Source organism: Falco peregrinus, chromosome 6 (assembly GCF_023634155.1).
Source record: "Falco peregrinus isolate bFalPer1 chromosome 6, bFalPer1.pri, whole genome shotgun sequence".
NCBI lineage: Eukaryota > Metazoa > Chordata > Aves > Falconiformes > Falconidae > Falco > Falco peregrinus.
In genome coordinates, this window is record NC_073726.1 from 41,239,379 (window position 1) to 41,250,854 (window position 11,476).

The 11,476-nt window shown below is 44.7% G+C and overlaps 1 protein-coding gene across 4 annotated transcripts; it reads left to right on the forward strand.

Moving 5' to 3' along the window:
* Positions 1-2,196: 2,196 nt before the first annotated feature.
* On the forward strand, positions 2,197-11,016 carry AMIGO2 (adhesion molecule with Ig like domain 2). Of its 4 annotated transcripts, XM_055809003.1 has the most exons (3): positions 2,197-2,491; positions 3,182-3,268; positions 9,292-11,016. In XM_055809003.1, exon 3 carries the CDS (start codon positions 9,365-9,367, stop codon positions 10,928-10,930), a length of 1,566 nt encoding a protein of 521 aa, XP_055664978.1. In that variant the 5' UTR covers positions 2,197-2,491; positions 3,182-3,268; positions 9,292-9,364; the 3' UTR covers positions 10,931-11,016. The 4 variants fall into 4 exon arrangements, with proteins under 4 accessions (XP_055664978.1, XP_055664977.1, XP_055664979.1 ...); XM_055809002.1 differs by lacking the exon at positions 3,182-3,268 and having other exon boundaries at positions 2,198-2,491; XM_055809004.1 differs by lacking the exons at positions 2,197-2,491; positions 3,182-3,268 and adding an exon at positions 3,296-3,313.
* Positions 11,017-11,476: the final 460 nt, after the last annotated feature.

Below are 11,476 nucleotides of genomic sequence, written 5' to 3' on the forward strand. Positions count from 1 at the left end.
CCAATTGTTCCCCTCCAAATTAGATTTTTAAAAACAATATTCCTTGTAATTTAATATGTAACAACTGACAAAAGCACCTTTATGTTGTGAAATAGCCCAATGAATTAGATTGCATCAAGCTATGAATAAACTTGTCAGCATTCAGTGGGAACAAAGAATTGCTGGGCCCACAACCAGCTGTTTCCAGATTTACAAGGATCTTGTGGTTCTAAACTCCTTTCAGGCTGTTCAATGCATCCCTTGATCATGATTTCTCTGCAAAGTCTGCTTATTGGCAGATGGCATCTATCTGTAAGCTGAGCAGCTCATGTAAGGATCATCACAACTCCCATCAATTTCTTGAGCATCTGGACCCCGAGATCTCCAACATAAAAAGCAAATCCCAGTCAGCATTAACGAGGGGAAAAAAAATGGAAAACAAAATTCTTATTGCCTTAAGAACTAGAAACGTCACTGTGATTTGGATCCTGCCTTCCCCAAAGTAATTATCTCTATGTCCAGATCTCATGGCTGGAAATCTAAATAACTTAGCTACAAGCAACACTGTCACTTTGCACCTACCAGTGCTCTACTCTTACTGAGGTGTGAACAAACTGCAATTAAAATTGTTAGTATTTTAAAACCAGTTTAGTTTAAAGAAAGTGTGTAATATACTCACAAATGGACAGGTACTCCATATGCTACCACAGAAAGAATTTTCATTCTATGGGTAAGTCTTAACAAAGAATTCAGGCTCAACATTTTCAGTTTTGACAGCAGGGGACGGAGACTAAAAATATTACTATCGTCTTCCTCAGACTGTATTGGCAATGTGATCAACCTAAGATTTCCCCCAATATTTTGATACAACAAGGCAACTAGAACAGTTTAATGGTTTATTCCAAATGGAGATAACAAGCTTTAAACAATGAATATTCCAATGGAGGGTCTGAAACCAATCAATGCAGAATCAATAACCTGAAGATTAAAATTATTTCACTGGTGTATCATCCAAATGCACGGAACTGCAGAAATTCAACAGAAAATAAAAATTATTAATAAAAAGATGAATTTTTATGATAAGGTAGTGCTCAAAAAGTCTTTGAAATCAATAGCAATGTCACACATGGCTCACCGGGCTTAAATCTGTGTTCAATCACATCTTTTAACAGGTAACTTGCATCATACTAAAGAGCTTTAGTTTGCCTGTAGCATGAATTTTTGAACAAGGAACCCTTGAGCATTATATGTAGCCACGAACCCTCATATTAAAAATCACTGTGCTATGTGCCCTTGGAAGAAAAGTGTGATTTACAGCAGCTTTAATACACAAGCCCGTTTGCTGAGAATTATTCTATAAACTGTATGTCTGGATGACAATAAATCCACAATCTCTGTTGTTTGCTAAACTAGCCCCTGTTCAGTTTCAGTCTCTAAATGCGGGGCACTCTAAACGACGGTGGAAATGTAGTGAGAAACTTGGCTGGGGGAGGTTAAAACTGGTGTGCCAGAGGGAAGGTGTTCCCAGGCTTTCGGCTGCAGCTTTGCCTCTCCCTGGCCAGGTCGGGCTTCCCCCCTTGCCGCAGCTCTCCCGCTGATTCCACGGTCCAGACAAGCCGGTACGTGGCAATTCATCTCAGGTAATCCCCTGTGTCAGATGAGAGGCTCCTCTGTTCCCGTCAAAGCCCAGTTTACTGGGAGCCTCCGTGCGGGTTGACCGTCCAGTTAACTGAGGGACTGCTTTCCTCAGCTAACACAACGCATTTTAAATCTGCCGGCCCCTCATGAACGCCCCGCGGTTCCGTCTCCGCTCACGGGAGCTTGGATGATTTAACAGGGCCGGCACCTCCCGCGGCGCCCCCCGACAGCCCTGCCCCCGGCGGCGGAGCGGGGCTGCCGGGGCGCCGAGGAGCTGTCGGGCGGGATCGGGGCTGCTCTGCACCGGAGCGGGGGGATCGGGGCTGCTCTGCACCGGAGCGGGGGGCTGAGCCCGCCTGGGGCGGGGGGAGCTTTGCTCTCGCTTGGCTGGGAAGCGGCGCGGTGCGGTGCGGGGCGGCGGGTACTCCCCCGCACGGGTCCGCGGCCCCCGGGGAGGCGGGGGGCGGAGCAGGGGCAGGCGGTGCGCTCCTCCCCCGGGGCACCGGCAGCTCCGTCCCGCTGCCGCGGAAACCCCCGGGAGCGCGTGGGGGAAGCGGAGCTGGGTCCGGCGCAGCGCGGGGGGGAGGGAGGAGGCAGGAGGGGATAAAAGCCCCGGCGCCGCTGTGACCGGGCGCCTACTGCCTTTCCTCCTTACCCGCCGCCGGCACCGGGCCTCCGCCGCATCCCTGGGGGCAGCGGCCAGCACTGCCCGCGCCCGCGGGGGAGCGCACCGGGGCCGCTGCCGCGCTCTCGGCGGCCCCCAACTTCCCCCGGCGGCGGCGAAGCGGAGCGGAGCATGCGGGGCCGGGGCTGGCGGCGGCGGCGGGGCCGGCATCGCGCTTCCCGGACATGAAGCGGCCGCAGGGAGCTCCAGGTAACGCTGCCCGGCGGGGAGGCGGAGCAGGCATCCCCCCCGTCGCCGGGCTGTGGCGGGCGGGCAGGGTCCGGAGCCGGGGCTGAGAGAGGCCGCCGGAGCTGGGGGCGAGCGCAGCCCGGCAGCGGCCGGCATCGACCCAGCTCCTACCTCCGCCGCGCAGCGGAGCGGCGGTGTCCGAGCCTGCTGGGGGGAGGCGGTGAGAGACCCCCCAGGGGAGTGTGGGCGAGGCGAGGGTACAGCTCGGTGCCTGAGGGTGCCCCTGCCCCGATGCCGGCACACCCCACCGGGCTCGCCGAAACTTTGCACTCCGCCAGCCCCTGGTAGGGATCGGGGGGCTGCAGCAAGCAGTGCCCATCGGAAGGCTGGCAGGACCCCCCCCTCCGTCGTAGGCAAGGGGATTTCTCTAAAGTTTAGTCCGTCAGAGCAGCTTTTGGAGGCGGTAAGGATCCTATGCTGGGCAACTAAACTTTCGTTAAGATCTGGCATTGCCTGGAGACTGGCTGCTGACACTGTAACAGGCACTGCCGCTTATCATTGCATTTTTTTCTTAATTATTTGCTGATCTCCTTAGCAACTGAAGTCATTTGCAAGGTTTAAGCTATGGTGCAGCTTGATTTACAAAGTAACATGGCAAAAGCGATACATTTGTTGTTTCACTGATGCATATCTCCCGTGTACTCTCTCGAGAGCGGTAAGAGCTGCGGTGTGTTGACTCCACGTAGCTGGTACTGCCATAAACAGACTGCTGATGATTAGTCCAATCCAGGCTCTGTGGTACGTCACCCGCTTGCTCATCCATGTCTGTTTGCTTTAAACCAAGTGAGTTATCATGGGTGAAAAAAAATAATATATATATCTTCAGAGAAATTCAATCTTTAGTGAGGGATGAGTGGGAGAAGATAGTTTTAGCTTGCTAGGGTTACTAGGGCAACTTCATCTCTTAATTCAGCACTATTGAGGTCTGGCCAGGTGCTGGCTAAGGGAGAGCACTCCATTTGCCAGACTGACCTCAGGATCAGCTTGCTGCAAAGGTGATGTAAAGCCATTTTTTTTCATTGCTGTTAGGTCCTGCATCAAGCACAGCTTAGTCCAGTTCAGGGATTATGCCAGTGTATCAAGATATCACCCAGAGGTAGCTCACCAACAGTCTCTGCCGTCCAATCCATCATGTCACTAAATCTCATGGATTACGATGGTCGGGTAATCCAGATCTGCTCAGTCAAAAATGCTGAGCACAGCTATCAGGCAGATTTGATGCAGAGGGTGCCTTTCCCACTTACAAGTGATAAAAGCAGAGTAGAGCCTGGAGTGAGGTAGCCACTACAGCCATATTTCTTCTGACAGCATCCCCCCCACCCAGATGCGCACAAGGAACAGAAGTTTATGCAGACCTTCCTTATAAGTGTAACATTTAAAAAGATTAATTATGTAGGATGCCACTGCTCTGTTTGTAATTAATGGCTGTGTCATGTACTTCAGCAGGATTCATAAAGTTAGGATTAAAAGCATGAATAATTGTACTTGTACAATATTCTTTTTATAAATTAATAAAACCCCATTCTAACAGTTACTTTTTCTTCTGAGTTCATGAGGAAAGCTTTGTCAAATGCCATGGGGGGAAAAAAAAAAGACTGAGAAAACATTGTTAACACCTGAGCCATCACTGTTTTATTTTATGTATCATATCTAACTAATACAGCCCTGACTTAGCTGATATGTAAACTGGTAAGAGGGAGGGATCAGCTGTATGGGCATTGGAAGTCAATGGAAAGGCACAAAGGTGTGTGAGAGGCTTGTGGACTGGCGAGACTAGGGGACAGACAAGTCAGAGGAGACATGGCACAAGGGAAAAAGCTAGGAGATGTAGAAATGCTGTGGCCCTTTTGGAGGATGGACTGAGATCTTTAATATTCTCCAGTGTTTGAGCTTTCTAAAGGCCCAACAGTATTTCTGCAGTAGTACAGCATGGTTGTGTGCTAATATTTGCATTTTCACTGTGCAGAAAGTGCCAGTCAGATGTGGGACTGTTTGCATCACCAATGTACTGGAAGATGCTATTCCTACTGTAAAGCATTTATCAATCCAGTTTGTTCAACACTGAAAAAACTAATGGTAGCATTTGCAAAAGCATTCAGGTGACTCGTGAGCTCTGGTTCAATTCACTGCTTAGATTAAGAGACGTGCCACATGAAGATTTTTTTAACAAAGTCTCAAATGAACTGGGAGAGGTAGCTTGGTGTACAGGTTTCCCTGGAAGAGACAGCAATAAGCCTGAAGGTACTTACTGGAGAAGAGAAAGCTGGTGTAGAGATTATTAATGTAGCATTACTGGAGAGAGAGTGGAGTGGAGAGACAGCTCAGAGAAAGTGGAAATAAGTGTTTGGGACATTAGTTGATCTTGCAGTGATAACTGATGGCAAAGATGTTTATGGTTACCTGGCATTCCACTTTTCCATAAGAATCTTTAGGTGTTCATTACTTTTAAAAAAAACCCAAACAAACTAAAAAAAAACCCAAACAAACAAAAAACAACAACAAAAACCCCCAACAAAATCAATCAACTGAAATAAAACACCAATAAACACACATTAAAAAATCAAAACCAAGGGTCAAGTCCTCAGCTTCTCTAGGAGTTGATCTGTTAGTCAAGTGAGCTGCTCCTGACAACAGAGGATATTCCCTACTATAGGAGAACGTGTCCTGCATTTCTTCTCAAATAGTTAAGAAACATGTTCTCCATTACTGCACAGATGATTCATCTCAGGGAGTACTGTGTTTTTGGCAGTGAACTTAAAATATCACACTTTCATACCACAAAGAAATTATTTCTTGAAAAGAATTCAAGTACAAAACTCCCAACCATGCCCTTCACTTTACTATAAATCAAAAAAGCTGTTTATCCAGCTCATTCAGAAATAATGGTGAAGTACTTAGCCAGAGTCTGTTGGCACGTGTTAGCTGGTAGTATTTAATAGCACTATCTCTCTCGAGAAAACATGTAATACTGAAGTTTGTAAAATAGCATTTTTCTAAGACCTGAAGTAATGTTACTGGGATGAAAGAAAATGCCACTTTTTAATGTAAGGCTGGTTGTAGAATAATTTTTATTTTTTTTTTTGCCACTTAACGTGTACACATTGCTAACCCAGAAATGCTTATGCAGTCATTTTAAACAAGTTCAAATGATCACACAGGTTATAAATATTGATGTTGAACATGCTTGGCTTCACAGACCATCCTGTGTAATCTATGCAGAAGTTTTGGGGAACACGGGTTGAGAAGCAAATTGCAACTCAACAGTCCTACTCTCCAAAAAGGCGAAGAACCTCTTGGAATTGTAGGCACTGCACGGGGAGTTGGGCATGACAAGGAAGGTTTCCACCTCTCAGGGCACTCTCCAAATAGTTTTGTGTCCCATGGTATGTTTACAAAGCCTAAAATTTGGATTTACCTGAAACAGTTTTCATCTGGCAACTTCAATGAGCTTTAGAAACGGAAACCCCTGTTTTCAGCTCTTGCAAACTGGTTTTGCTCCTTAGAAGTCAAAGGTATTATGCTGATCTACACCAGCCACTGATCTGCCTTTGGGATTTGATTGCAAACTGGCTCAGAGTTTCTGGTGAGATAGTAGCAGGTATGGACGGAAATGAATATGCAAGGCGATTTCATGTATTAAACTTGTAATCTTTCCAGAACTGAGCATTGACATAGTATGTTGCATTTGCAGTATCTCCAGGATCACAGTACTATTCAACATAGGAGCTGATTTTTCAAAGTGCTATTCATCTTTTTGCAGGTGTATTTACATGACAAATTAGGCTGCATATGTTGCAGAATCAGGCAATTCTAATATTAGTGGGAAAGGCAACCTATGTAGCAGCAGCTTGTCTCCCATTTTGTGGGTGCTATATAATTCAGTCTTCACACACATGGTTTATGATACGCGTATATGGTTTTCGGATACCTTGTTTCATGCAATATACTAACTAAATGAGCAGTTATCAAATTATTTTTTCATCTGTCAGTGTGTTTCCATTGTGCCTTAGGCACTGCATGCCATACAAATCCACACCAAAGTAAAGAATTATTTCTTGATGGTCATTTCTATAATGCTTCATAGGTCTCACCCTCTAGAAGAATTTGTATCTATCAACTGTTGCCATAGGCTAGCTAGCTAGCAAAAACAACCAAGTTAGGTGCTTAGGACTGGTTAAAAAAAATAAATTGCTCTGGCTTCCTATCTTCTCAATGAAAACCCCATGCAGTTAGATACTTCAGTAGGATCTAAAAGCCTAGAAGATACTAATCTTTTATTCAAATCAATCTATTTTTAGAATATTTCTATAGTTAAGAACATGTTGCTATACCTCTTTTACAGACAGGGAAGCAAGGAGAAGCCCTTACAGTCAGAAGTGCCAGCTAGCATCAGAGCATTTTAACTCTCATATCAGCACTTCTTCAGATCAGTCCTTCCCAAACTTAATGTGCAGAGGTTCCTTATTTTCTAAGCATCAGGCTGGTTACTGCAATATGTTCCTTATTTTCTAACAGTCACCACTTCACATAATTTGCCTGATCTCACAGGAATTCTTTGGCAGAGGCCAGATTATGCTCCAGTTCTCAGGTACAGGCATTTACTGAGCCCTGGATATAATCACCCTTTCTTCTCCCTGTTCCTTCTCAGAACCTGTGCACAGTGTGAGGAAAGGGTTTGGGGAAAAAAAAAAAAAAGATTAAGTGATCATGTAACTGGGGACTGTACATAAAATTGAAAATGGCACAGAAAACCTTCATTCTGATACTTCAATTTTTGAGCACTTGACTTGGCAGTCTTGCCGTTCTTTTAATACAGTTTTTGGGAGTGCAAACATTTAAAGCTAATGTATATGTAAGTGCTTGTGAAAGGTGAATTCTCCCATCCTGCTGCACTCATATTTCTTCTTTCAGTGGGTCATTAGGAGGTCCAGCTCTTTAGATCCATTGCACATCATCTACCACTTGACTTAAGAGTAGACTTGTCAGCAGAAAACAGCAGCCGGCCAGATTGACAAAGGGTTAGAGGGGAGGGGAGCAAGGAGCTGAGGGGGAGTGGAATTTAGTGCATTTCACATATATTAACTATTTGCATAGATAATCTTAGACTTATAAGTAGCAGATGCAAATTCTCCAGAGAAGTGTGTTTTAAGGTTCACCTCCTGAAACTCTTGCCTCTCTTCTGCGTAACCCTCTTCTTGCCCTTTACACCCTCCCCACTTGCTTTTCCAGTCTCCTATGCCTCAACAGACTTCATCCTCAAACTACCTCCTCCTCCTCAGTTGCTTCATCTGCAACGACGATGATGGTCTGTTAGCATTTTCCTCCCCTGGTTTTGCCCTTTCTCCCCTATGCATCTCTCATCCTCCTTTTCCCTCTCTCTTCTTCTTTGGCTGCCTCTGTGCCCCGCTGTCCTCCACCTTTTAGGTCTTGATTTTAATGTTTTTGTACTCAAGACTCACCCTTTCCTCAGCCATCTTGGCTCATCAGATAATACAACTTCTCCTTTTATTGTGCTTCTTTCTATCTGTGGTTGCTTCTTTCTCCTCCTCCCTGCTGCCCGCAGGCAGCCTCCCAGCTCCTGGCCATAGCTGCTGTCAGCAGCACAGAGCAGAGATTGCAGGTTCTGTCCTGCTCAGATACTGTACCAACAGGTGGGTGAGATTGGAGAAATGAGGTTAGTATGTGGGAGCTGAATACCACGCTTGAGCTGTGAAGGGGTGGGTATAATCAATGCAGATGGATTCACCTGGGAATTTACTGACAAACTCTTAATAGGTATCCACGGAGAATGAAAGTGAGCAGAAACGTTCATTACTCTGCAATGTATGTGTACATTTTCTTAGCAGATGGCAAAAAGCATATCCCTTGGCACAGAATCACTACCCTGCCAAATGTTACGTCCCTCCTTCAAACCATAGTGACACTAAAATATTCTCAGAAAAGAGCATGGTTGGGTTTGTTCTTACTATTGAAGTATGAGCAAAACAGTCTTTTCCTGTATTAAGTTTTGAGAAATGGCTGACCCATTCTTACTGAAAGTTCCCCAAATTTGTGCCTGAGGTAGGCACCAGACATGAACATTTCCTCCTCAACAGTTGTTCTGGCAAAGGTACAAGTAGCAGAATACAAAGTATAATACAAAATATTCCAATTGGACATCTTGAATAGCTTTAAAAATAGGCTGTTGCTACCTGAACTATCAGTTACTGAATTAAAAAAAAAAAAAATCATATGACATTTAAAGCTAAGTAGTCTGAGAAAATTCTTTTCTTGAAAATGTGTGACATTTTCCAGTTGGGAAGAAACACATGTTGTAACTGCTCCCCACTAGACAAAAATAAAATAGCATTTTTGGATGAGACTTTTTCTTTCCTGTACCACAAATTTTCTATCTTGTTTGATCTGGAAACAAGTCGGGGATGCATTTGCCCAGTCATGTTCCACTATAACTTTTCTGATTTATTTTCTGTATGAACTGTCAGAAATTGCATTACTTGGTGCAAGACAGAAGAATAATTGCATTGGTTTTGAAGAGAAAAAATGTATCTGTAGTGTGAATATTTACACAAGTGCGGAATTTCATGTTTTCATAAAACCAATATTAAGGTTACATCACCTAAGAACAACTAAATTTTATAATTAATCGTATGAAACATTAAGGTTTAATTCCCTTTATTTTTCAAAAGGCATGCATAAGAAATCAGGCAGGGTATGAATCGTAAATGTTAATGAGCTGTACCTCTGTATCCCTCTCTTGACAGTGATTAGTCCAAAGCTAACTGCACACATAATCTGCAGCAAGGAGCACTGGGAGGCAGCTAAGAGACAGTGACAATGTCTTTAAACTGGCGGACAATTCCCACTCGACTTGGAGTTTTAAAAGTGAACTGCAAAGGACTGGCATGCCTCTTGGTCTTCATGGTGAGCATTTGCGGCAGTGCCCCAGGAATGTGTCCAACAGCCTGCATCTGTGCCAGTGATATCGTAAGCTGCACTAATAAGAACCTCTCTCGAGTGCCAGGAAATCTTTATAAATGTATGAAAAGGCTGGATCTGAGTTATAACAGAATTGGGGCTTTGGAGCCTGAATGGGTCCCACTGCTGCTGGAGAAACTGAACACTTTAATAGTCAGTCATAATAGCATTATCAGCATTGTCTCTGGAAGCTTTTCCACAATCCCGAATCTGAAGTACCTAGACTTGTCATCCAACAACCTGAAGACACTGACCAGCCCCGTGTTTCAGGAGCTAAGGGCACTGGAGGTTCTCCTGCTGTATAACAATCAGATAGCACAGATAGAGTCTTCAGCCTTCGGAGGATTGTACAAATTACAGAAACTGTACTTAAGCTATAACTCGCTCTTGCATTTCCCGCTGGACTTGTACACTGGAAAATTTAAACTGACAGACCTTGCGTTGCTGGACATTTCCTTTAATCACATCCAGTCAATGCCTGTTCAGCGCCTGAGTTCAGTGCCAGCCAAACATCTTAGTGGAATTTATCTTCATGGCAACCCATTTTATTGTGACTGTATGCTGTACTCCATGCTAATCTTCTGGTATCAAAGGCACTTCAGCTCAGTGATGGACTTCAAAGGCGAGTACTCCTGTGTGTTGCAGTCAGACCCAAGAGGTTACAATAAACTGCCTTTACTGCAGGACAACTTTCTGAATTGCTCCGAAAGCACCGTCAACAGCTCGTTCCAAGCCTTTGGGTTTATCCACAATGCCCAGGTTGGTGACAGGCTGATTGTACACTGTGACAGCAGAATCAGCGATGCAGGCACGCACTTTGTTTGGGTTAGTCCGGACAATAGATTGCTAGAGCCAGACAGGGAGACCAACAACTTTAAGGTGTTCCATAATGGCAGCCTGGAGATAACAGATGCCCAGCTAGAGGACTCGGGGCTGTATTCCTGCATTGCAATAAATAAGAAAAGACTATTAAATGAAACCATAGAGGTTAGAATAAATGTTAGCAATTTCACAGTGAACAGGTCCCATGCTCATGAAGCATTTAATACAGCTTTTACCACCCTTGCTGCCTGTGTAGCCAGTATCGTTTTAGTACTGCTGTATCTCTATCTGACCCCCTGCCCATGTCAATGTAAGGCAAAAAGGAGGAAGAGAAAGCTGAACCAAAGCTGTGCGCACTCATCCATACTGAATTCCACACTGCCGCACGAGCTGCCAGCCGACGAGAAGAAGGCTAGCACTGGTAAACGGGTGGTTTTCCTGGAACCTGTGCACGAACCAAAACACAGTCAGAACGGGAAAGTAAAACTGTTTCCTAACGACAACATCATCGCCGAGAGTATCTTAAAAACTACTCGACCAAAATCTGACTCCGATTCTGTCAACTCCGTGTTCTCAGATACACCCTTCATGCCGTCAACTTAGTCTACTGCCTGTGTTTGTACCATGCAGTTACATTTCCGAATACCTCCTTTGCTTGTAGCAACCATCAGGAAAAAAAAAAAACAAACCCAAATAAAAAGAGATAAAATGTTTTAAAAAAAAAAAAAGTATCTATTGTCGGTCCTTGAACTGTGTCTCCCCTCTCTGTGAGTGCAGGGCCATGCAGCGGTGATATTGTTCAGGAAAAGGAAAAAGCATGGCAGAAATCTGAATGCCTTCAATGCACGCTTAGCCTTGGTTTTTACTCTCTGGTCCATACACAGCAATTTCTCATGCATGTTGAGAGGGGCTTTCAGTGCACAGAGCTGACTCTTCAGCAGCAGAAGCTGACCCCTATAAAACATTCTCAGTCATGCTGATAACTCAGCTGCTCTGCAGTGAGCACAGAAGCGAACTCAGATAGCTGCTGAGAAAAATGTCCAGGCTTCCTGCAATTCCTTTTACAGGCTCATAAAATCTTTACAGTAAAGTCATGAGGGGGAAAAAGTCATGAGTTTTCTTGGATTGAACAGAAAAAATCAGATTTGC

What these genes read in the sequence shown, in the direction of transcription:
- AMIGO2 (XM_055809003.1), top strand. Translation starts at nt 9,365, where the DNA reads ATGTCTTTAAACTGGCGGACAATTCCCACTCGACTTGGAGTTTTAAAA.